The sequence below is a fragment of the Emys orbicularis genome, chromosome 3 (assembly GCF_028017835.1).
Source record: "Emys orbicularis isolate rEmyOrb1 chromosome 3, rEmyOrb1.hap1, whole genome shotgun sequence".
Taxonomy (NCBI): domain Eukaryota; kingdom Metazoa; phylum Chordata; order Testudines; family Emydidae; genus Emys; species Emys orbicularis.
In genome coordinates this window covers 83,829,283-83,855,832 of record NC_088685.1, presented here as the reverse complement: position 1 = coordinate 83,855,832, position 26,550 = coordinate 83,829,283, and the positions used below count along the sequence as shown (strand labels likewise).

General features: G+C 38.7%; 1 protein-coding gene across 2 annotated transcripts; it reads right to left on the bottom strand.

The window, feature by feature from the left end:
* Positions 1-1,025: 1,025 nt before the first annotated feature.
* Positions 1,026-26,148, bottom strand: PRDM1 (PR/SET domain 1). Of its 2 annotated transcripts, XM_065401738.1 has the most exons (6): positions 25,897-26,148; positions 18,689-18,808; positions 13,642-13,891; positions 2,402-3,504; positions 1,873-2,001; positions 1,026-1,601 (listed from the first exon to the last, which is right to left on the bottom strand). In XM_065401738.1, exons 1-6 carry the CDS (start codon positions 26,077-26,079, stop codon positions 1,026-1,028), a joined length of 2,361 nt encoding a protein of 786 aa, XP_065257810.1. In that variant the 5' UTR covers positions 26,080-26,148. The 2 variants fall into 2 exon arrangements, with proteins under 2 accessions (XP_065257810.1, XP_065257809.1); XM_065401737.1 differs by lacking the exons at positions 18,689-18,808; positions 25,897-26,148 and adding an exon at positions 14,110-14,118.
* Between the last annotated feature and the right edge of the window lie 402 nt (positions 26,149-26,550).

Here is a 26,550-nt window from a genome sequence, read left to right as displayed (position 1 = left end):
CAAGGAAAGTGTGTGTGTGTGTGGGGGAAATAAAAACAAAAAAACCCTATTTCTCAAGGAATCTGACCGTCTTTTGATCCCCAGAAGACTCTGGCAATAAAATCTCAGCCAAATGCTCCTTGTAGGCAGCACATTTGGGATATCTCTATGTTTGACTTTTAAACTGCTTTTGCAAAAAGTTTAATAGTCGTTTTTAAAAACAGCCACTTTTTCACAATCATGCATTGCTTTGGGTTACAAAGTCACAGAATGTAACATGTGTCTACTATTGTTTTCTAAAAGCCTCTCTGTTGTATTATTTATGTGAGGCTGGGTGTTTGTTATTCCACATCTGTTATGGGTAGTGCTGCAGGTAGAAGAATCTCTCTACAACTCACAGAAAGGCAGGTACGGTTTTCTTTCCCCTGTTTACTGCTAGTCACATTTTGGGGGGGGGGGGGGGGGGGAGGAATGATTTTGTACATCTACCTGCTCCATGAAAGTACACAGCACTTTTCAACCCATTCAACATGTCAAATACCTACCTTTGGCAATAAAAAAAAACCTCATTTTCAAAAACACTGGTACATAGACACATTTACTGAAGTAATGTTTCCCCCCTAATCTTAGGTTTTTAAAACAGATGTGCAGAGAAAAAAATTATCTACAAAGAATGGCCATAAGACAAAAATATAAAGATTTATATTCAAAATTACAACGAATTTTCTGGTCATTGTAAACGTTTGCTAATTATTGCTTTTAGAATGGTAAATTGCATAATAAATTATGAAGTACTGTCATTGAAAAGGTAATTATGGATTGATGATTGTCTTTAGTAAGTGGGGAGGCAATACATAGTCCTTGCCTCTTTTCATGCCCTGAGAATACAGTAACTTTGGAGTTCCTTCTTTCAACTGGAGGATGAGGGAAACTACTGTAAGCCAAGATTGCTTTGCAGCATAGAAACTATGTACAAGCAATTGCTACAGGCATCCTGACTTGCCAAGTCATAAATAAAAATCACTTTCCCCTCCCCCAAAGAAGTCTTAAGGGTCCATTGGTTCAACTGTTTCTTGCTTGACCTTTATAGGTAACAGAGGTAGTGGATGACCATGAGGCAACTTCATAATTGACATGTCTGAAGATTCGTAAAGGTTACATCCTGAGGAGATAAGTCCATTTCCCATGTTCCTCTGCAAAGATACTTTAAGACTAGCTCCTTCTATCTCTCTTCTGAGCATGGTCAGTATTTCTTTTTCGACAACAGATGCCATATCGATATTGTCCTCCACATCTTCCAACCTGTCAGCACTGTCACTGATGTCGAACTTCTCAATCTCTTCATTGATACGATTCAGGTCCTCCATTGAGAGGCCAGAGGCAGGGGCTACAGGGCAATTGCCTTTCAGATGGACTTTGAGGCTGCAGAGGTGAATATAGCTCTTGTGGCAGTGGACACACTTGTGTGGCCGTTCCCTGGTATGGAGACGCTTGTGCAGCTTCAGGTGTACAAACTGGGTGAATTTAGCAGGGCACAGCTTGCACTGATAAGGCTTTTCTCCAGAGTGGAGTCGCAGATGGGTCTTTAGATTGCTAGTGCTGCTGAATCGTTTATGGCAAACCTAATTTTGGAGGCGACAGGAAAAAAAAATGAGTGAGTGAGTGGGAGGGTTGTTTTTGTTTGTTTGTAATTGCAGATAAATAGGAAAGCCTGGCGTGTTGAAAAAGCCGCTTGCCACCACTGCATCTTTGTTTTAAATGTGAAAGTCTAAACACCCCCAAATTAACTTTTTAATCTTGTTGAGTAGCATTTGGCCTACAGCTTGTCTGGCAGATGCTGTAGCAGGCAAAAAGTGAAGCTGATGATTTCGCCGTGCATGGAACACTACATACCTGACACTCATGAGGCTTTTCTCCTGTGTGTACCAGATAGTGCTTCTGGAGATGAGCCAGCTGAGTGAACCCTTTATTGCAAGTCTGACATTTGAATGGTCTCTCTCCACTATGTACTCTGAGGTGGACCTAATGAGAAACAAAACATTTACTGTAGTTTCCAGTAACTACAAACATAGTACTTTAAAAACAAAAACCCTCAAACATTTGCAAAGTTACTAGAGGCATCCCACAGGCAGAACACATTGCATGGAAATCATCAAGTTACTTTTTTTAGGCCACTTCAACGTTAAAAAAATAAATATATTTAAAAAAAAATGAAAACCATCACGTTTACTACCATGATATCATGGTGATAAGTATAGCATGAAACCTAGATGAATTGGTTGTCTCTTAAAAGAAGGAAAGCATGGGTGCTAGGTAAGTTACAGGGGAAAAAATAAGCTTTCCAACCATGATGAAAATGTAATATATTTTGTTAAAGATGGGAATGTTTTCCTTATAATTAGGCTGTTGCCTTAATGCCTACCTTCAGATTGGAGAGCTGGCCAAAGGTCTTGGAGCAAACATTGCATTCATACTTGATCTTCCCATTCTGCTTCTTCAGTGGATATGGAAGGGTTTTGTAACCAGTCACATTCCTCTTACTTTTAATGAGATTCATGGCTTCTTCACTGGTGGCAGCCAACACTGCTGAGGTAGGTTTAGGTTGCATTATGTGTTCTGAAGTGGCTGCTGTGCCAGCTGTGGGGGACCCACTGGTGGGGCTGCATGGTTTGTCTTTCATGCTGGCAGCAGCGCCTGTGATGGAAAAGGCACTGTTAGGTGCTGGTATGAGAAAGTCTCTTGGATGATCGGGTTGTAGCAATCTACGGCCTCCTTCAGGTGGCAATGAACTTGGAAGAGGAGCTGGGTTCAGCATGTGATGGGAAAGGCTTCCTCCGTTGAGTAGGTTGCTATAGAGAGGATACATCCTTGGGAACAGATTGAAATTGTTGATGCTATTAATATTGTTTAAAGCGCTCAGATTATTACAGCTCATACTGTACGGAGGTAACAGGAATTTTTGAACGTGGGAATTATAAGAGGATAAAAACGGTGAGAGATGGCTAGGGGGTGCATATCTAGGATAAGACCCCAATCCTTCTGAGCCATAGGGTCCATTCAAGTATGGGTAAGATTCTCTGTGTTCTTGAGAAGTAGGTGCCAGAGGAGAAACTGTAACCCCTGGACTGCTGTGTGGGCTTGAGCTTTTTAAGCTTTGGTCTGGGCTGCTCCTTGCTGAAGGACTTGGTGTGGTAGAAGACTGGATGGGTGAGTGAGTAATGTAGCTAGGTCTTTCCATCCCATAAACTAGGGAAGTTTTCAAATAATCTTCTGGAATGTGAGGTCGGATTGGATAGACAACACGAGGAAAGAAAGACCTTTCCGGGCTACAGTTTTTTCTCAAGTCATCCAAGTGTTTTTCTGGAGTAATTGGTGAAATGTTAGTCTGGAATAAGTCCTTTCCTTTTGAATGGTTGGGTTCAGTTTTCAGGATTTCTTTCACACTATGCTCTCTCTTTGGGATACTTTTCTGATAAAGCTCATTTTTATCAGTGCTTTGCTGCTTTGGATTAACGTGGCTTTGTGCTGAAAGACAAAGACAAGGCAATGATTATTTAACAAGTCAATATGGAACAACATTCCTCATTTTTAAGTACAATCTACCTCTACAAGCTTGATCAGAAGGTCAGAAGAACAGGTGACTCTTGTCAGTACAATCTTTTAACTCATCCAAAAAAGTTAGCTTCTGTGCAAAGGAGGACTACTTTGGGATGTAAAGAGTTAACAAAAAGCAGGACAGATATACACTGTTAATATAAGGGATATCCACAAGTATACACATAGCTAGAGCAGTCTGATGATGATTTGTTCTGAGAGTGGCAGTCATCAATGTTCAAACTGATTTATCCTCCCTCCGCATGAATTTGAGTAGATCCACTATAAATTCCCTTCATACAATAGATTTCTAATAACTGGGATAAACGAGCATTTGTTAATAACATGGATTTAACAGAAAGCCTTTGGCGAGCTTGAGCTCTCAGAAACGCTTCTCCTTGGAATAGCAAGGCATGGCAAATCAACCTTTGCCAAACCACAACAGGCACTTCACCAAAAAATATGGGACTGGCTAGGATGAAAGCCTTCTTCAGAAAGAAGGTATTCTACATCAGTAAACAGACCATTAGTCATTCAATAGTAACATCTACAACAAAGCAGGCTATTTACTGCAGATTTTCTATGGCATTCAGTGTGTGCAAATTCCTTTACTTCCAGCTGTACTTTATAAAGACTACACGAAAGTAGAGCAAAGGAAAGCAAGATTCATGGCTCCAGCCTAAGTCAATTTTTTCCCCTCTAGAAATCTACATTTTGAAACAAAATACTTGCTAGTGTCCATTTAAATCTGTTCAGAACAGCCATTTTAGGTTATCTACTCTCAGAATCTCTTTATACCTCTCCAGACATATGATATATAAAAATTACCATAAAAGATATCTTTAGTAGAAAGAATTTTGCTTTAGCTAATCTCCTAAAGTTAGTAGTTATATAACCATACAGTGATTGTTTGTATGATGTTTTATTACAGGATAAACCATAAGAGAAGCTTTATACAATCATGACTAGGGCTACTAGGTACAATGGTAATATAAATAATAATGAGAATATATTCACAACTGTTTGTGTCTATGTTTTTGCATATCCAATGGTAAACTGCTATCAATTGACACTAGGAAGCAGTGCTATTTGATAGTATTGCAAAGTTTCTACTTATTGACTTTTTTCTTTACTGATCTGGTCAGTAAAAAACTTTACTTATTTTTGGTGGATCAGCTAAAGCCAATAGGCAATATACTAAGAGCCAGTAAGCATTGCCCCTTTTGTCATAGGTTTGTTGTCTGAACACTAAGCATCATTTAGTGAATCTATAATTTGCACTATTACACTGTGAGGCAAAAAATGATCCTTTACTTAAAAATACTGGGGTTAAAAAAAGGACCTTTCAAAGTCTTATTCCACTTAGAACAATTAACTCTCAAAGTCAAATCTTCATCAAGAGGCACGAGACTAGCATCAGGCATATATGTGGTTTTCAATGACAAGTCCAAAAATATGAGCAGCTTTTATACCTTAAACATTTATTGAAAGTATAGAGCTGTCCATATGCTTAAGCATCAAATGCTTTAAATTGGAATACTATCTAGAAAACACAAACAGAAGTACAGAGTACTTTACGATCAACCAACTTCCCAATTGCCTTTCTAGATACCAGTATAATTATTCAAGGTCTCACAACTTCCTTAATAACAAATAATAATAATATAATAAACAAGGAACTCTCAACACTTCACTCTTTAAAGGTGTACATTGCAGTTGTGTGAGTTAGTGGATCTTCGATGAGACCCTAAAAAAAAATTAAAAATAAAAAAAATGGAGGCCTTATCTATTATGTGAGGACTTTTAACAGCCCAGGCCACTTTTCATAACAGCATGAATTTTCCTTTTTCTCCTTAGCCAACATTTCTGGGAAATGCCTCAGGCAACTAAGAGCCTGGCTTATCCCTGTAAAATAGCAGTCATCCTATTAAAATAGGAGAGAGAAAATAACGACCTAGAGACAGCTTTATTTATTTATTTTTAAAGTCACAAACTCTATTTTACTTGAAATGTTGTCTGTCTTGGTGAACTAGTAATCAGTTATATAACCTCCCCTCCCCCCCGCCCCACCAGAATTTTAAGTCTTAATATAAATATATTAGTTTGCTGGGTTCAAGAGCTCCCATGTCTCCCTAGTGGAGTTCTAGGAGATGTTATCTCTGTCTTATTATCAGTTGCTCCTTGCTGAGCCAGCAGCACAGAGCAAACATTCAGAGTGACACTATCAGAAAAGATACTGATCGGGGTTATTGAAAGCTGGTAGAGGAGAAGGGCTTGTGAAGCCACTAGACAAAAACTAAATATCAGCTTATCAGGCCCATATCAGTAAGGCCTGTCAAGCAGGAAGTTAAAATTGTCACTTCTGTTTTTTAAAGAAAAAAGGTAGAGGAAGAAGAAGAGACAGCTCTGCTGGAAAAATGACATAGGAACCCAGACTGTCTCAGCTGAAGGAATGAATCTTCCTGTGTGATGAGATTAAACAATTAGGGTGTGTAAGGTACGTTTGTTATGTGTAGGAGTGAACTACAAGAAAGACTATTCACAGAATGTAATTTTCTTTGCACAATAGTCCAACATTGTCACTTGACAGACTGAACTTAATTGCCATTTCCTTTCAGGGATCTCAATAATACTTTCCCTCCTACTAATTTCAGTGTGTAGACAGGAGCCTCAACTATTTAAGGAGTATTTTCAAGTATAATCATGCCAGACCTCTTCAATTTGTATGTTATCTTTCTCTCAAATTCTTATTTGCCTTTTCTCCTTGTATATGCTAATCTCACCTGAACATACCTCTGCAGTGGGGGATATCGGACAGATGAAACACATAAATAAGTACATCAGTAGCGTGTAAAACGAGTGTAATGTGGGGAACTACATAAAAACGGCCATACAGGATCACACTAATGGACCATCTAGCCCAGTATCCTGTCTTCAGACAGTGGCCAATGCCAGGTGCTTCAGAGGGAATTAACAAAACTGGTAATCGTCAAGTGATCCATCCCCTGTCACCCATTCCCAGCTTCTGGCAAATTGAGGCTAGGGACACTTCAGAGCATGGCTTTGCATTCCTGCCCTTCCTGGCTACTAGCCATTGATGGACCTATCTTCCATGAATTTATCTAGTTCTTTTTTGAACCCTGTTAAAGTCTTTGCCTTCACAACATCCTCAGGCAACAAGTTCCATGGGTTGACTGTGCGTTGTGTGAAAATATACTTCCTTTTGTTTGTTTTAAACCTGCTGCCTATTAATTTCATTTGGTGATCCCTAGTTCTTGGGTTATGAGAAGGAGTAAATAACACTTCCTTATTTACTTTCCCCACACCCGTCATGATTTTATAGACCTCTATCATATCACCCCTTAGTCGTCTCTTTTCCAAGCTGAAAAGTCCCAGTCTTATTAATCTCTCCTCATATGGCAGCCGTTCCATACCCCTAATCATTTTTGTTGTCCTTTTCTGTACCTTTTCCAATGCCTTTTTTTTTTTTTTGAGATAGGGCGACCAGACCTGCATGCAGTACTCAAGATGTGGGTGTACCATGGATTTATATAGAGGCAGTATGATATTTTCTGTCTTATTATCTATCCCTTTCTTGATGATTCCCAACATTCTGTTAGGGTTTTTTTGACTGTCGCTGCACATTGAGTGGATATTTTCAGAGAACTATCCACAATGACTCCAAGATCTCTTTCTTGAGTGGTAACAGCTAATTTAAACCCCATCATTTTATATGTATAGTTGGGATTGTGTTTTCCAATGTGCATTACCTTGCATTTATCAACACCAAGTCCATCACCCAGTTTTGTGAGATCTTTGTTACTCTTCACAGTCTGCTTTGGATTTAACTATCTTGAGAAGTTTTGTATCATCTGCAAATTTTGCCACCTCACTGGTTACTCCTTTTTCCAGATCATTTGTGAATATGTTGAACAGTACTGGTCCCAGTACAGACCCCTGAGAGACACTACTATTTACCTCTCTCCATTCTGAAAACTGACCATTTATTCCTACCCTTTGTTTCCTATCTTTTAACCAGTTACTGATCTTTGTGGACCTTCCCTCTTATCCCATGACAGCTTACTTTGCTTAAGAATTCTAATAGATTGATGAGGCATGATTTCCCTTTACAAAAACCATGTTGACTCTTCCCCAACAATCGTGTTCATCTATGTGTCAGATAATTCTGTTCTATACTACAGTTTCAAGCAATTTTCCTGATACTGAAGTTAGGCTTACCAGCCTGTAATTGCCGAGATCACCTCTGAAATCTTTTTAAAAAATTGTCATCACGTTAGGTATCCTCTAGTCATCTGGTACAGAAGCTGATTTAAATGATAGATTATATTCCACAGTTAGTAGTTCTACAATTTCACATTTGAGTTCCTTCAGAACTCTTGGGTAAATACCATCTGGTCTTGGTGACTTATCAGTTTGTTCCAAAACCTCCTCTAATGACACCTCAATCTGGGACAGTTCCAGAGATTTGTCACCTAAAAAAAAAAAATGGCTAAGGTTTGGGAATCTCTCTCACATCCTCTGTTGTGAAGACCGATGCAAAGAATTCATTTAGTTTCTCTGCAATGGCCTTATTGTCCTTGAGTGCTCCTATAGCATCTCTATCGTCCAGGGGCCCCACTGGTTGTTTAGCAGGCTTCCTGCTTCTGATGTACTCCAAAAAAAAATTTTGGTGTTACTTTGAGTCTTTAGCTAGCTGTTCTTCAAACTCGTTTTTGGCCTTCCTAATTATATTTTTACACGTCACTTGCCAGAGTTTATGCTCCTTTTTATTTTCCCAATAGGATTTTACTTCCACTTTTTAAAGATGCTTTTTTGCCTCTAACTGCTTCTTTTACTTTGTTGTTTAGCCACGGTGGCATTTTTTTGATCCTCTTACTAGGTTTTTTAATTTGAGGTATACATTTAAATTGAGCCTCTATTAAGGTGTCTTTAAAAAGTTTCCATGCAGCTTGCAGGGATTTCACTTTTGGTGCTGTACCTCTTAATTTCTGTTTACCTAACTTCCTCTTTTTTGTGTAGTTGCCCTTCTGAAATTAAATGGTACGGTGCTGGGCTGCTTTGGTGTGTTTCCTCTTCCCCCCCGGATGTTAAATGTTATTCTGTTATGGTCACTATTACCAAGCAGTTCAGCTATATTCACCTCTTGGACCAGATCCTGTGCACCACTTAGGACTAAATCAGGAATCGCCTCTCCTCTAGTGGGTTCCAGGACCAGCTGCTCCAAGAAGCAGTCATTTAAGGTGTCAAGAAACTTGATCTCTGCATCCTGTCCTGAGGTGAAGTGTACCCAGTCAATATGGGGATAGTTGAAATCCTCCATTATTATTGAGTTTTTTAATTGTTTAGCCTCTCTAATCTCCCTGAGAATTTCACAGTCACTATCACCATCCTGGTCAGGTGGTTGGTAGTATTCCCCTACAGAAAGGCTCCTATGTCATCCTGGGCAAGCTGGATTGAAACCTAGGTTGAAGTTGATTTGGAGGTTTGTAATTTTTATTCTTGAAAGTACCCATAAATTGAATTATTCCTTACCAAAGTGGGTTTTTTCCCTTTAAGCATTGGTGATAACACCTATTGTACTCATACACTATCACACATCTATCCAGAGTCTCTGGTCTGAGACAAAATAGTTGATCGGTTTGTGACAAACAGGAACCATAGGATTGCATCATTAAGTTACTGAACTGACAAAAAGATGCTCCTCTCACAGGGGCCTGAGCTAGCTCCCACTGAAGTCAGTGGAAAGACTCCAACCTACTTCAATGGATATTGGATCAGGCCTTAGAACAGTAAGAGACGGAGGCAAAACTCTTTTTAATACAATGTTTAAGAAAGGCTATGTCTGAAGCCCCTCAGCCCCCTCCAGTTTGTGTGTTTGGGGGCCTATTTTCACAGCGAGCTGAATAGCTGTCAGTTTTTTGTTCTCATTTATGCCTCTCCTAGCTGTAGCTTCAGATAGATTTAATAAAAACAAAAGATCTGTTTTTTCTAAAAACTTGAAAAACCGTTGTAGGCGGGTAGAGTCATTTCAAGAGTAAAATGCTACTCAACACTTCGAGTGGTGAAGTTTAATTATGCCAATTCACATTTTCGATCTAAATTAAGAACCTCCTTTGCTAGTAGAAAGAGAACCTAGAAGTTCTGAAGTAGGCAAAACAAAGAACGTTTCCACTCAAACCGAGAATGGAGACCAACATTTACAAGTATATAATTTGATCATCTGTTTTCTAAATGGGTCCAAGACTGTGTGACTTGATTTTTTAAAAAAAGTTTTGCATAAGGAAGGTCTTTGAAAGAAGCCTTAATTCTTAACATTTTAAAGGGGCACTACTACAAAGTCAAATTTAGCCCAAAATTTAGGTCTCTCACAAAACCTAAAACCTATATAAAATCTTTCCATGACCTTTTTAAGATTCCAATTTTTTTTTTTTTACTATTTCCTCCCAACCCAAACATTGTAGCACTGTCCTAGTACATTAAAACCAGAAAGTGAAACTGACCATAAACAAATGGGAAAATAAGTATTTAACTGTTTTAAGCAAAGAGAAGTACAAAATGTAAGAGAGCCAGGATAAAGAATGAAAATGAGATTAGATTTTTTTTAAATGTTTTGTTCAAAAGTTAACATAGCACAGGTATGGATTTCTTTTTAACCCAGCCAGTGTCCCTTTAACATTTCTTTCTCTGTTAAAAAGGCTTTTGTTAGGTTTGCAAATTATATCCCCAAACCTTTCAGACAGGTTTGTCAAAATAGGGTGTCACCTTCCTGTGTTTGTCTGATGGGACAAACTTGTCAGGACAGCAGGCTATTGCATCATCTTATGATGCAATGAAGGACATTGTATCACAGTCATGTCCTGATTCAATGTGATTCTATTTTGGGAGAAGTCAAATAAATAAATACATAAATAAATAAAAAACAACCTCAACAACTCTAAAACTGAGATGCTCCACAGAACATGAGGGACCACACTCAAATTTCCTGAATCTATGCCAGTTATATTAAAGCATGATAGGCTTTAGACTATTAGTAACTGTCAGGATTCATTTGGAATCATTATTTAGTAAGTGCAGTAGGTTTGATGAAATAGTGGAAATTATTTTCTTGGTCCACAGAATGTAGAAATCATGTGTCACCACACCTAAAACATGTATTGCACAATGGTTAATAAAGGCACTATTTGAAGGTGATTTTCTTTGTTATTACTCATATCTTGATTCAAAACAATGTCAATAGATTAAGAAAAAAGGAAGATGGAAATACGTAAATGGTAAGATTATACTTCCTCCCCCTAAGACAAATCAGGGCCCTGATCCTACAAACACCTTGTATCTCCTTGCAAACACTTATGCATATGATCAACTTTACTACAATGAGTAGTCCCACTGTGAATAAATGTTTGCAGAACGGGGGCCTAAGGCTTGATTCAGGAAAGCACTAAAGCACATAATTAAGCATGTGCTTAAATGCTGTCCTGAATACATACTCCTTCCTGAATTGGAGCCTAAATTAATTAACTTGAGAGGTTATATTTGAAGTTAAAAATATATGTCCTCATGGAGGCAAGTGGGTGTGTCTATGTGTGTGTGTTCTATGTGGTGGTTCTGATCACTTCCTTCAATTAAGGGCTTCAGTTAAGCTATAGGAAATTCTTTGATTATTTTAACACTGGAGATGCTGAAAGTCTAAAATCTACAGCTTGTGCAGGGTCTGAACAGTCCAGGACAAGTCCTTCTGGATTTTTTCTAGCTTGGAGACTGCCACTGAGGTGTCTCTGGAAGGCTGGAGAAATTGGTGGGTCTCTGTTAATTTTAACTTGCAAGAGCTGGCAGCTGAGGAAGGGGAAGAGGAAAGCTAAAGCACCTGTTAGAATTAGTGCTGGTATAGTAGTATCTTGAAATTCACCTATCTTTAATATTAAATCTGGAGAAATATCAGTGCTGGAACTAGGGGTGCTGCCACATCCTCTGGTTTGAAGTAGTAATAACAACCCAAATACATGGTTTCTGCCTTCAGCACCCCCACTACAAAAATAGTTCCAGCACCACTGTATCATTCACAATTCAACATTATACCTTCAATGAACAGACCACAAACATCTTATGGTCCAATGGAATTTTTCTAAGAGTTTGTGAGAAAAGTTGTTGAAGCTTCCAATGACAGCTCTATACCTATTGTGAAGGTTTTATTGCCTAACTGTAGGCCTCCATGCCCAAACATACTTGTCACAGGGATGGGGGAGAGTGTGGACAAGATTTGATTTAACAGGGGAGGGCCAATGCTAACAGTGGAAGGAAGCCAATTTAAAAAACTAAAGGACTTATGCTCAGTTCTCTGTATTGCTAAACTGTGGATGTGCAAGGCAAGGAAAATCTCTAATTTAAATACAATTAATAAAAATGATAGAGAGTTTATAAGTGTCAAAAATCAGAAGTCTCTATGTCCATCCACATGCCAATACAGGATTGTTCTCTGTAGTCTATTTTCAAGTACACAGAACTGTTAGGAAACAGTACACTTCCTGACACAGCCAGTGCCTTCCAATCCAGGTCTGAAACCTACTTTTACAGAATTGTTTCATAAAGATACAGATGCTGAATGCTTCCAGACACACACAGTGATCTCGTCAATAGTCAGAGTATCTGTCAGCACTTTACAAATATCTTGCTGTATCAGTGGGGAGTACATGTAACATAAAAAACCAGCAGAGATGGAAAAAAATGGATGCAGAGATAAATTTTGAAATGTGACTAATTATATGTTTGCAAACTACTTGTACATGTAAACCAATGAACCTCTAATGTTGTTGACATGTCCCACTCATGTCACATGGATAGGCCTGCACAGTTCAGCATAACAGGAGACCAAATTGCATGGTAACTAATGAAATTACATTTGAGATAAGGTTATAGTGAGCAAATTAATGTTGTTTGAGTAAGGAACAGAGGAACTTCAGATCCTTAGTACCTAAATAAGCATTTCTAGTGTTTCAAAAGAGTAAACATGCTTTGTAATCACTAAGGGGTTGGGAAGCAACTAATGAAAGTACAAAGGAGGAGAAATGTGTATTGGCAATTTCTGACCAGTCTGTGCTGTATACAAAGATGGGGACTGCATTTTTATCTTGATCCACTCCTAAACTAATACTGACATTTTATAACCCATTCTCCATCTCCAGATAGCAGTGAACCCCATTTCATAGAAACAAAAATTATAATGCATTAATTTTTATAACTCCTACATAGACATAGGCATATTATATAGGTTAACAGAAAATTAAATCTACTAAGGGTCTGATTAAAGCCATTTGGAATCTTTCTGCTGCTTTCAGTTAACTCTGGATGAGATCCTAGTAGTGTATCAAATCTAGGGGTAAAAGACTAAAGTTGGAGATGGTCAGAACACACAGCTTTAAAAAAAAAAAAAGGAATGCATCTTCACACCATTAGCAATTTTGACACACAAGGAAAGAAATTAAAAAAAAAAAGTCTTTCTAGCATTAAGTTAAGCAACTACACTATAACCGATTTGAGACAGAATTGAGTTTTGTTGTTATCAGAAATGAAGTTAGACATAAAGGTTAGAAAAAACTATCAGTTCAACATACAGTTTGGAAGATATGCACATGGCCAAGGTCCAGTTCCTTGCACAGTAAGGACAGTCCATTTGGAACCCAAATATACATCCCTTTGTGTACATTTTCACAGCAGAATTTTTTTAAATAGACCCATGAAACCTGGAATCTCTAAAGTCTCAGCATGTAGCAATGTCAATTATTTTTAAGAGAGGGGTGGGGGAGAGGAATTGTCCATGTAGGATTTCATCAGATAATTCTCAGATTATAAACCAATAACTTTAAATTTTTAATAATCTGTTTGTATTTAAACAGCACAAGAAACTCTGTTTTTAAATTCCTTCTGTCTACTCCAAACCACCTACTGTGACACAACAGATGATTCAGCTATATAATTATACAACATATTATTAGATCACATAGGCAGAAGAGACATTACTAGCATTCTTTGTTTATACTGTAATCCACTTACTGAGATTCATCATCAGCTCTCTGGAGGAAGGATAGTGCAGTCTCTCTGCAAAGTCCGGACAATACCACACAAGTAGTTCTTGGTTGGCAGGGATGGGCTTGATAGTGTAGAAATAGATGTTCATTCCATTCTGACAAGCTGCCAAATTCTGTTCCTGAACAGAATGGGCTGGGTTCACATAGCGCATCCAATTGCTCTTGTCCTCATTAAATCCGTCAATGAAGTGATGAAGTTCACCCCTGGAATAGATCTAGATGAGAGTAGAATATTATGAATATATATCTATAGTGTATACACATACACAGAGTACATATGGTAAATAAGAGGGTTAAACAAAAAAACAACAACATGATCAACCAAATAAACAACAAAATAAAGAGAGAAATGGGTGTTCCCTTTCCAAGTAAGACATTCTCGGCATTAAGAGTAATAAATCTCACTTTAGATTAGGTACGCTCTCCCAGTTACCTTTTCCATTTATGTTTAGTCAATGTGTTGCTCTATTAATGTGCACACATGAAAGCCACAGAACATGAAGAGTTGTCTGAAGTAAGTCTACCTTAGAGATCTTTTTCTGCTGCTATGATCCAACAAGTGTGTGATACTGTTGACTTCAGGTTTGACTGTGTGCTTGCATTAATGCTTTGAGTCACCTGTGTATAAGACTGACTAGCTAGGCTACGTCAAACACAGTCTCTTTCTCCGTTTTTTTCTATGGCCTCTGTACTTGCAGTTTCCTACCACCTCCGCCCGAAGGTTTAAACTATGCAAACATCCTCCCCCTTCGCCCCCCCGCAACAGTCCTAAAGTAACACTTGCTCACACTTGGAATGTAGCCCTTTTCTGGAAAAGCTGGGTGGGGCTAAGGTGAACTTCACCTGCTATAACTGAAGACCTGGCAAGAGGCCAGCATTTGACAGTCTATGAAAGTCACTTTTCCTCTCAATAGACATGTTTAGACATGTACTTTTAAAAAAATTACACAAAACTGCTTGGCAACATGCACAAGAAAAAGACCCAATTCAATGAGTGAAAATGTCATTTGTCAAAGTTATGAGAATATGAAAATTAAGTGAAAATCTAATGAACTCAACAAATATGTACTTTAGAATTAAGATCGCTTATTTGTGGAAATAATTAGTTCAGTCACTACTTGATGAAATAAGCCATTTAAGAACGCCTGAGTTTCACAATAAGTTATCGGGTAAAAGTTAGTCTTAGACTGTGAGCCATTTGGATTTTAGATTGGAATCTCTTTGAGGCAGGAACTCTCTCTTTCTAAAGAACAGACCTAATATATTTGATCTCATCAGTGAAATACATCTCTCTGTCTCTATGCGCATACTACTTTCTTTTTCATTTGAACAGTAACTGCAAGAGTCAACTGAGAAAAAAAAATAAAAAAGGAAAAAGACAGGCTGGCCCTTTAATGCAGGCAGTAAACACCAGAATCACTTTCTTTTAAGAGTAACTTCCTGTAAAATGAGAAGGGGGAAATACATGTGGCTTCATCAAAGAAGCTAGTGAGAGATTTTGCGGTGTGTTTGTTATGAGAAAATGGAACAGAGCCGGGTGAATTCTGCTATCAAGAGGAGTTTTCAAGTTTCTTTGTTTACTCCGATTTGCAAACTTCCAGGAACTTGGGGTTCCATTGCTGTGCACTTCTACTAGAGACGGAAGCTGCTTTCTAAAGCTACACTGAAGGTCTTCCAGTTACCCGTCCATAGATAGTACAATTTACTGTACTTCTTTTAAAAAAAGAAATATCAGTATCGTGAGGTCACATACACACCCCCACAAAACCTTATTCTGCCATCTCACCAGATTTCCATATATTATCAAGAAGATTAAAAATGTGCTGACTCATAGTACAGTTACAAGAAATGATGTCACTCTGAGGTTTGCACAGCCCTCACGTCCCCCTTCTCCTATCTGTGTGTGTAATTTGCATGGAACATTTATGTTCACACAGAGCAGATGTTCCTGTTCCTGCCAGCAAAATCAGGATGCCTTTTATAGCATGTGGGAAGTTATCTCCCACAGCTTCCTTTGCATGTGCAAGACTGTTTCAGTCCCTGAGGAAGGAATTCATTTGAGTTATGGCAGTGTGTCTGTACTGAATCAAGAGATTATAATAGTAAGTGTAATGACCCTTAGAAGACTCCTATATTATTTCCAAGAAGCTTTACATTAAAGCAAAGTAACATCACAAAAATGAGGTCATCTTTCTTACAGCAATATGACTAAAGTCCTGGAAAATAGTTAAAAACCTTTCTGAATATTTGCTGAATTATTCCCCACGGGTAATGTTACACAAGTTATTATTCCTTTCTCCTGGTGTTGGACTTAGATGCCTTTGTGGGGCTAAGTCCAACACTTAGATCCTCAAATCACCCAGTCAGTTACCACGTAAACCTATAGGCACCCAAATTCCTCATGTGCTTGACTTTCTGCTGGCAATGTCTCATGGCACCTAAGTTCCTGCTGCTGGGCATGTGTAAAATTGCTTGAAGCCTGATACTGCTGAGCTGCTTGGCACCCTACCTCATGCCTAAGTCAAAAACCAGGCACTTCCCCATCTGTGGGGCCAGATAGGCATTTTCAGACCAGGCCTACTGGACAGGGCCTTGCACTAAAGACAGTCAGCAGTGACCAGATGGGGAATTTTTGTGGCTGGCTGGAGTGCGGGTGTCCTAGAATGCCCAATAGTTTGGTGGCTAGAGTACTTACCCAGGATGTCGGAGACCTGTTTTCAAATTCTCATGCTGCTCAATTTGAGCAGAGACTTGACTCCAGGTCTCCCATATTCCAGGTGTGTACCCTGACCACCAGACTGTTGGCTCTTCTGGAGTAAGGGGTGCTCAATCTCTCTCCTCTTGGAGCTGTTCCACTTGGTATAAAATAAATTAAATATTCGGTTCAGAAAGAGAGCAAATTTAGTCCATAGGCCGGTGTTCAAGTTCAAGTCCCTGCTCCAAACCAGGCACAGCAGGTATCTGCAGACAGGTCTCCCATGGCCCAGGTGAGTGCTCTAACCACTGGACTATTGGCTATAATGGGATAGGGTGGGTTACTGTCTCTATCTCTGTTTTTTTCGTGAGAAAGGTCTTACCTGGCTTAGGTGCCCAACTCCAGAAGAAGCCTGAGTGGAGATAGACACCTAAAATACCTTCCCTCTCCTCAGCATTTCCTATGGGCGAGTTTAGGCAACTCCTCATTCAGCTTGTTTGTATCTGTGAAACCATTGTTTTAGCACCTAACTCTTCCCATGGATTGCACAAGGAGCCTGGCCACCTAATTCAGGATTGAGAGGATTCCACTGGGCAGCAGGGCATCTAAAAGTTAGCTGTTGCAACACTTAGCGTTGCCACACCTAAGTCCCTTCCGGGACCTAGACTCTGGAAATTAATTACAAGATCTTGGTCTCACAAGTGTAAAAACACTCCTGCACCTTGTGTGAACGTTCATGTTAATTATTATCCATGTGCCAATGAGTAAAATTCTGTGGGAGAAAGCATAAGAAAACCCAAATAGGGTAATTACTTAACTTAATTTTTCTAAGAGGCCTCAAAAAGAGCTATAGAAAAGATCACTAAGGCTATGTCTACACTTACGGCAGCATGTGGAGTATGTACCATGCATGCCCCCCAGTACAGGTATAAACAGCAATGTAGTTGACAAGGCACTGCTTAGGCGAGTAAAGACATACCAGAACATTAGGGTATGTACCGTACATGGCTCCCTACGTGCCCAAGTCGTGCCTCCCACGTCTACACTGCCTTCTCCCAGCTAGAGTTGTACACTGTCGCATGTAGCTACAACACTACAGTGTGGAAGTAGCCCACTTTCTACTGAAGTGTGTAGCTACACATACCATATACACCACTGCCAGTGTAGACAAGGCCTAAAAGTAAAGTTATGCTTTTATGCACACATAGTGTAGCAGTAGTCTTTCTATACAAAGAATGCATGCAAGTGCCAGGACAATTAGAGCAAACCTGGGGCCTACTATGAAGCCATTTGATTAAGCTCCCAGTGGCAAGGCTCAGATACAGAGTACAAAAACTCTTCCCACTCACCCACATTTGCATCAAAACCTGTGACAGACTGGCTTAGTGATCTGAGGGCAACAAGTTCAGTTCCATGGAAGGGGATGGAGCAGAATGGATGATGTATACAGAATTGGTAATGTGTTTGTGGAGGAAGTTGGGGGGATTAGTTCATTGAGGTTTCCCAATTAACAGGAGAAGGAAGGAAGGGATGAATGAAAGGGATGGCGGGAGATAAATGGAGGGGGGAAGGGAAGGAGACTATCCTTACTCCCCCAGGGTGCCTAAGTTATCAACACAGAGTGCTCAGTTAGCACACACAGACTCCTACTCCATACCAAGCTGCACTACCTTATGAGCAGTAAACATCACATTAACATTTCTGCCTGCCATTAGTGGGGTACATGGACATGATGAGGCAGCCAGTTTGCAAACATTTTCTCAACTGGCCCTAGAAATGTCTGTTAATTTAAAATACACATATTGAAGAGATAAACACTGTTTTACAATAGTTGAATTTGAAACATGCTTAAAAAGTTATTCAGATTTTAATAATTCCAGCATAAAAGATTATATAATACGTCCCACTCACTCTCAAGTATGTATTAGCTAGAAATCAAGAATACATGACATTCTTAGTCTTAAAGACTTATTACTATTTCCCTGTGTAGAAATGCAAATCAACCTACCCTGGCAGCAAGCTGCAGAGCTATTTCTTTATATGATCAAGCACTGATGTGTTGCAGAAGACAAAGCCAAGAGCTGTCGTGCATTTCCCTCACGCTCCACCCACACCGTCCCCATTTCCAAGAGGGCCAGAGGTTTACTCAGCTTAGTTCACCACTGTTCACTCAGAATTCTGTTCATATATGGCAGAGTAAAGAAGTTGCCCCCTGCACTCACACAGGTCTGAAACAGGAAGTGACCCAGCTTTTCAGCTGTACTCATTTAGTGATCTGATTACTGCATCAACATGGAGCTGTTTTTTTCCTGCTTACCCGCCAAAAGTATTTTCTGTTTGCATTCTTGGGAACTGTATCGTTGGTATAGATCTCTCCTACCAGGGGTCCAAAACGTGTTCCTTTCGGGATGTACTCTTTACTTACAACTCCAGTAACCTGCAAGCAGAAGAGCAAATAATCAGCCCATCTTCAATAGAAAACAAAAGTCACTCCTGTTCTTACTAAAAACCCCAAGCCCAATATATTTTTGATGCGAGGTCAGCAAAGCAGAAATAAACTAACAGCTACATTGACATCTGATATGAAAAACTCTGTCAACTTACAGTTTCTTGCTGAAAAATATGGAGGCCAGTAGTGAATAGAGCTTCAGGTGCATAAATAATGAAAAACTGCCTTATGGAAATTTGTTTGTATTTGTAAGCAGAAACAGAAAAGAATCACTGAAAGCAATTTCTTCTCTTAAAACAAGAGGTCAGGTGTTTCAGAGTTAAGAAAAATCAGCAAGTTAAAGAATTCTAACCTACTGACACTAATACCACTTCCAACCACTTACAGAGTAGCTTTTCTTATCAAAGGTAAATGTCAAAATTCTAGTCTCAGAACCCAATAATATTCAATAGTAAGCACTTCAATGTGCTGAAGCCACCTCTCTCTTGTAGTTTTCTAGTAAAATAGGTTCAGTGCAGTCTCTATTTCTAGATAAAAATGAACCCCTTTTATTGCTCTGGTACCTTGCTGAATGGCTGAAGAAAAAAAAAAAAAACCATCCAAAACCTACAACTCTTCCGTTACCATACAATGAAAATCGACTATCAATATGAACTGACTTTGGGAAAGTGTACTCACAGATTACTGTCTTTAAAAGAGACAGAGGTTCCTGTAATATGTGTTACGTGGGTCTGGTCAAGGAAGTGTAGGTTTTTGGTGAAAATGCTCTGCTGTACCAAGTTTAAGATACATATACTAGCTGTTCAGCTTCCTCCTTGACAGTAATTATACTAAAAAAGTCACTGACCACAAATCAGGAAGCAATTCATCATTATTCAGAAGAACGTGCCTTTGAGTAACCCTTTACAACACACTGCTGAGTTCTTGTTTTTGTCCTTCCCTGTTCTCCACCAGTCCTCTGAATTTTTGTGCATTTAAACAATGTGTTATAAGCAGAATAATTTTGTAAACCAAAAATCAGGACTTTACAAGACTGCTTAAAAAGCAGGGAGGGGAAATAAACAGGCTGTTGGTTTGGTAACCTTACTGAACTTTCATAGTAAAGCCAATTAAACATATTCCTCTCATACACCTTACTAGGTAATAATTCTCATTATGCCAGCTGAACTCATGAAACCATAGAACTACAGCAGAGCCTTGCTGATTGGCACTAATAATTGGAAGCCCATTTTTGATTCCTGAATTCTGCAAATTCACAAATAAACAAACATAGCCAAATAAATTAAATTATGTACTCTGTTCATATGAGTAAGCATTTAGGTTTACTTGAAGCACTTCATAGTGCTCTAACAAATATTCTGCATTGTACATGGTATTTTGTAAAAGTAACTATGCCTTGTAACATGAAACCCAACCACCGTTTCTGCTGTTAAATCTTTGCTGAAAAATGGGGCTATGCTTGTTTTATTTGTGTGTGTGTGTGTGTGTGTGTGTGAGAGAGAGAGAGAGAGAGAGAGAGAGAGCGAGAGCGAGAGCGAGCATTATTGGTTTGTGTATTAAGTGAAATGAGAATTAGTAAAGTTCTATTGTACATTGTCTATGGATAAATATTCCAAAGACAGCTCATTTGACTTCTTGATTGGAAATGCAGACAAATAATTAACTCTTAGCAAAGTTTTATGTGAAATGGGAAACAGAAATGAACAAGAAATACTGAGGAATCAAGCATATCGTCCATTGGGAAGAGGATTGGTGATTATGTGATAGATGATAATGCTGTCTTGCAAGTGTTTTGCATGTGTTTTAGTGTGCGCGTGCACACACACTCAGATTTGTGCATCTGGACTGGAGAGAGAGAGAAAAAGGGACTTCCAGAAATTTTCCTACACCTACCACAAGTTGAAACATGTTCAGTGGCCCAGTTTTATTTTTATCCTTGTACATTTCTCGTAGAGAGCTGAAAAAGGCAGATGTTCTTTCTCATCTTCCCCATCTACCTTCATTTACATCCATCTGCCCTTTCTAGAAAAGTTCATAGCAGTGTAACTGTAAAGTATATTTTAGCTCTTTCACAGTTTTAAAATGTCTTGGTCTTAATTAAAATATCTAATGAAATTCTCAGAATGTCTAGAAATCACTACTGCTTGAACTAGTCAACTTGAAACATTTACTATATTGGCTTCTCTGACACAGCAGATCCTTTTTTTTATATGTACTATACACAACATTTGATTCTTTCCCAATATATAAAGCATTAATATGGTTTATCATCCAATAATTAATGGAAGATATTTTAGCATCATATATTTTAGAAGTGTGTGTGCGTGTCTGAACACACTTTTTTGTTTTTTTAACTATCTACCTTTTGCCACCTATGGTTTCTGATCAGAGTGTATAGTATAAATTATGTCTCTAAAGGCTCAACTGTTATGAACAAGTAGCATTAAACTCAAAATCACAAGCCAGCAGAGGAACATTGATGACACTAAGACAACTCTGGGTTCTAGATCTCATGCCAGACAGGAGGCTGGACCAGTGCCATAATCAAGATCAAAGAGACTCTTGCCATGCCATAGTGTAGTGGGATTTAGTTACTGTACTTTGTTGTTTGTTGGTAATCAAGGTTACCAAGGACTGTAAACAAATCAGAAAAAATGCTACAGATCAAAAGCAAAAAGGAAGTTGGGCCTTAGTTGCCAAAAGCAGACACAGAGCAAACATTTTAAACTTCTGTCCACAAGGTGTCCTTCAGCACACTCCTTGTGAACTGTGAGGATACTGTCTGAAGCTACCACATCTTGTGGATGAACATGAGTCTGATAATGAGCTCTCCTCTCACAAGTAAGCTACAACTAAAAATGTTAAGGATTTTTAAAAATCTTTGGATCTAAAATTTAAAACTTTGCGACAAAACAAAAATCTGCTTTCAAAATGTTTTTTTGAAATATGTTTCTCTCTTTTAAAGCTATAGACACTTCAAATCTCTTAATACTGCCACAAACACTTATCATTAATTCCATTATCATCAGAAAAACAATATTTCTACAACAAAAACCAGGTTTCTCATGTTAGACTTGTGATTTGAAATATCTTCTATGAGATGTATATAAGCCATGCTCCTTCAGTACTAAAGTGAGTTAAGACACTTTCACCCCATTTAGTGTGTGATAGGATGAACACAATGCTTGCGTGCTAAGCTAACCAGGTGCCAGCATTTAGAAGAGCAGACAGCTGCCTCCTTGCAAACAACAAGCTGCAGAATCTTCAATGGTCCTGTCCGATATTGTCTGCAAGGAAAGCACTGCTGTGTTTTGATTGGTGCATTATATGTAGATGTTAAAGAATTGCTTTTTATACTCTGCTTGAACTCAAGTTTGTTCAAAAGGCCATTTAAATGACAATGTTCACCTAACCCAGGAAGGAAACACCATTGGAACTGACCAGGGTCCTAATGAATTACTGCTGGGGCAGGCTGCTGTATGCCTTCTATAAACACATCCGTGAGAAGTTGAAAAGCTTCAACACTTTCATGCTTCATCTACCCCCACAGAAGCCATTCCACTAGATACTTTATGGGCAGCACCGACCTCCCTGCCATTTCAGCATATCCATCTTTGTCAATGGACTGGGTCACAGAGCACATCCTGACAAGTCATGGCTCCCAGACAAAAAACAGTATTCCTTAGATTCTCATTTTGATATTAAAAAAAAAAAAATTAGGAGCATTTACACTCCTTTGTTCGGGGTGGGGGCAGTGAGGTAACCAATAACACATTAGTTGTGAGAAAAGGGGATGCCCTTAAATAAATCTAATAAATTGTATGTTTTTTTCACCCCTGGTTCAATCTATTACAGCATATTTTCATAATAATTGTAAATGTAAATCTGGAATGGTGGTTCAGTTAGCATTTTGTTTTGAAACATACAAACACTTTTATTAAATTGACTGGAAGAAAACTGCAGCTGAACCAAGACCTGCAGCTTGCGATTTATTTTTTAAAAGTGGTAAAGTGAGAGGAAATGCTTTGCGATTATATCCCCCTTAATTATCTAAGATAGAAATAAAACACAGCTTCAGTGAATTATCTGTAAAAGGGCAAGTGCATGAGGTTAGCGAGGTGTATATTTAAAGCAGTTTATAATAGACTTGGTCAAAACAGTCGGAATCCAGTACTAATCCCTTTGAAGAGTAGCCTTATTATAGAAAGTACTGCATTAAGGATCTTATGCCACAGGTAATGGATTCTGTGAACTCCTCATAATTTATCCTTTTCCAGATTCAGTAAAAACAACAAGATAAATTGTGTGTTGATGGTCCCAAACTTCTAACTGATATTTTATACTAAGAAGTGCGGGGGTGGGGGAGAGTGTGCTAAGAAGATTGAGGCAGAAGGAAATTTCCTGAAAAACTGTTTAAAAATTGTTATCTTAAAAAGATTAGTCACATGTAATATTGGAAAATAGATCATTTTATTCTTCATACGTTTTTCATTAATTGCTAACGTGGAGAAAAGAGCTAGCTGCCACAAAAAAATATACAGCTGTCTTCATGTAAATCTAACAACTCCAAATGTTAAGAGCAGAAGCAATTCATTTTTAAAAGATACTGATGTATATCGTGAGTTCATAGTGAAAAATGTGTCCTTCAAAAAAAAAAAAAAAAAATCCCTGGGCAAGGTCCAAGAATAAACAAAAGTATGATGTGTCATGGAATCTCTTGCCATTTCAATAACAGTCTTTAAGGAGGAATTACTGAATTAGCAGAGCTACGAAATGCATGAAAAGGAAAAATAACCCACAAAAAACAACACCCCCCCCCAATAAACTAACTAACTAACCAACCAACCAAACAAACCCCACCCAAGTCTGCACATACAACACTGTAGTATTCCTAGTCCCTTAGGACATAGGTTACAAAATACAGATCTAACCATGAGAGCTTTAATTTTTCATAAACCATGTACTGTATGTTTTTGTCAATAAATTTGCTCAGTGCTCACATCTTTCCTCAAGATAACTTTGGGAAATGATTGCACCTTTAACAGTGAAGACAACTCAGTCGCAAAATCCATAGGTCCATGTTCACATGCACATGCACACACACACAGAGCCCAATTCTTACCTCCACCCTTTGCAAATCCGGAATAACTATTAGAGTTACCCCGGGTGCCACATCAGTGTAAGATCAGAATCAAGCTCCCTTTATCTTCCCTTCTCCCTCCCCCTATAAGGGTCCGATCCTTCAAACACTTATGCACAAAAAACCAGGTTACTAAAATTGAGGGCAGAAGAGCAAAACAAAACCTTAAAAACAGTCGGAAAAAGAAATGTTTAGAGCCAAATTAATGAAGGTACTGTGATGAAAGTGACCGATGCGATCTGCAACTATTTCACTATGTTGACAAGTGACTAGTCAAACCTATAAATGAAGCTTTAATAGATGGGGATAATCAGATTGGCTCTTTCATTCAGAGCTGCGGAATAAAAACCAGAGGAATCAAAAGTTCCTTTTGTTTCTTACTCTATGTGCTGCTCAACACAAGCCAAGTACAATGGGGAACTTTGGTAAACCAAAAAAAAGGATGTTCTGTATTGAGACCCTCTCTAGTACAATAATCCCAATTGGACTTATTTTATAAGAAAGAATTGGAAAAACTTTTCAACAAATTAAAAAAAATTACAACTCAGAACGATCCCAAACTGCATATTCATGTCAGCAACCCAGAATGAATATGGAAATGTGTTAATCACAGAGTTACAGCTTCACCTCCCAAACCACAAAAATATTTAACTAAAAAAAAACCACAATTTTTTTTTTGTTTTTTGCTTTTCTGGTTTTTTAAGCTTCCTTTTCCCCTTCAGATTTCTAGAGGATAACCTTTCTCCCCCCACCTTGATGTTTAGCCTTAACCTGTTGCCAAACCACTATGCATTCTAGCCTGCCCTGTAGGGCCGAATTCTGCTGCATCGGTTTATTTCAGTTGAGGATCTGGCCCTATTTCTATACACAGGATTAAACAAGCGAATGCATCTTCACAGTACTTGTTTTGGGAGGACACGTTTGATAGTTAGACAACAATGAATTTACATTCCTTTTTAGCTCTGTGGTCAGTATATTTAGCCATAGTAGTAACACAGGTAATAGCTGCTCCACCACAAATCGCAGGACAAGGAGAAATTAAGGGTTGTCCCTAGGATTATTACCCTGTTGAACATCACACCTAGCTATAATAGCTAGTGTATATGGAGTAAACACACGACCAATTGCTCATCCAGGCTCATTTTTTTCCAGCCCTTCTGAAACAACAACAACAACAACAACAAAGAATGTACCCACTCCAGAGATAAGGATACTTGCATGTCTAGCTACAAGTAAAGGTATTGCCCCAGATAAACAATAGTTAATTTAAGGCATGCAGACACAGGATAGTATTATGTGAATCTTGCAATAGTTTTACCATCACTTCATTAATAGGTAGGCCAGAGTTTTGAGAATTTAGGAAGTTGCAAATAAAGCAAGTTCATTAAAAAAATAAAGTATCAGAGGGGTAGCCGTGTTAGTCTGGATCTGTAAAAAGCAACAAAGAGTCCTGTGGCTGTTAGTCTATAAGGTGCCACAGGACTATTTGTTGCTTTTTAAAAGAATAAAGCAAGTTCATAAAAGAAGACAAAAATGATTAAACACATTTCCAGGAATTATATTTTTTTCCTTTTCAAAGCTATTGTACAACTGAGGCACTTTAATCTCTAGGTCAGAGGCAATGGATGGACTGGCCAACAGCAGTCTAGAAACTGGCACACAGGACGACCCACGCTTTAAACATGCTTATGCAGTTGCCTGAAGATTTAACTGTTTGCTAATTGGTACAGAAACCAATTTTAGGATGTGTGGCTTAGCCATGGAAGTGATGGATTATTTGTTTACAGTTCCTTAAAGAATTATAAGGATTTGTCTAAAATGCCAGTGGCATTTTTTTAAGGTGGTTAGAGTGTGGAAGCATAATGAACCGGTCACTTTCCAAAGCACTGTGATTTGGCTGTCGGGCTCCAACCTTCCCCAGCAGATGGCTGCTTACCTCTTTGCAGTTCGATGTATATTTGAAAGTCAAGTTCCTTGGCAAGGACGCCTCTGCCTGAGTTATGGTGCTTCCATCATCGCTGGGATCCCAGGGGTGATCATTTACAATGTATGTGCACTTCTCTTCAAAATCAGCCTCTGTCCACAGAGTCATGTCAGCATCCTCCATGTCCATTTTCATTGCCCACTCTGTCCCTTTCACCAGCGTTTGGGAACTCACAACGTCCGAGCTACACTGTGCGGCAGCCTGGAAAAGAAGAAAAAAATCTTTTAATCCTCATTGTCCTTCAGTTTCTGTGGTTTCCTTTGAGACAGTGTGACTAATACAGCAGTCTGTGGCACTTTAAAAGCGTATGCAGTACAGTTGGTACAGCTGAGTAATAGCCAAAAAAAAAAAAAAAAAGGCAGCATAAAACTATGTTGCCTTTACTGAAGCAATGTCTTAAAATGCCAGCCTTGGTAATAATAAAATAATAATAATAATTAATAATAATAATAATAAGGGAACCAAAAGAATGGGGGGAAATCCCTAAGATCGGCATCTGCATTACCTTTCTCAGATCCTTTTCTTAAACACCTCACAGCAGAAATTCTGCAAGGCCAATACTGTGCCCAAGAATATCTGGGGTCATGGCCGCGAGACCACTCAGTG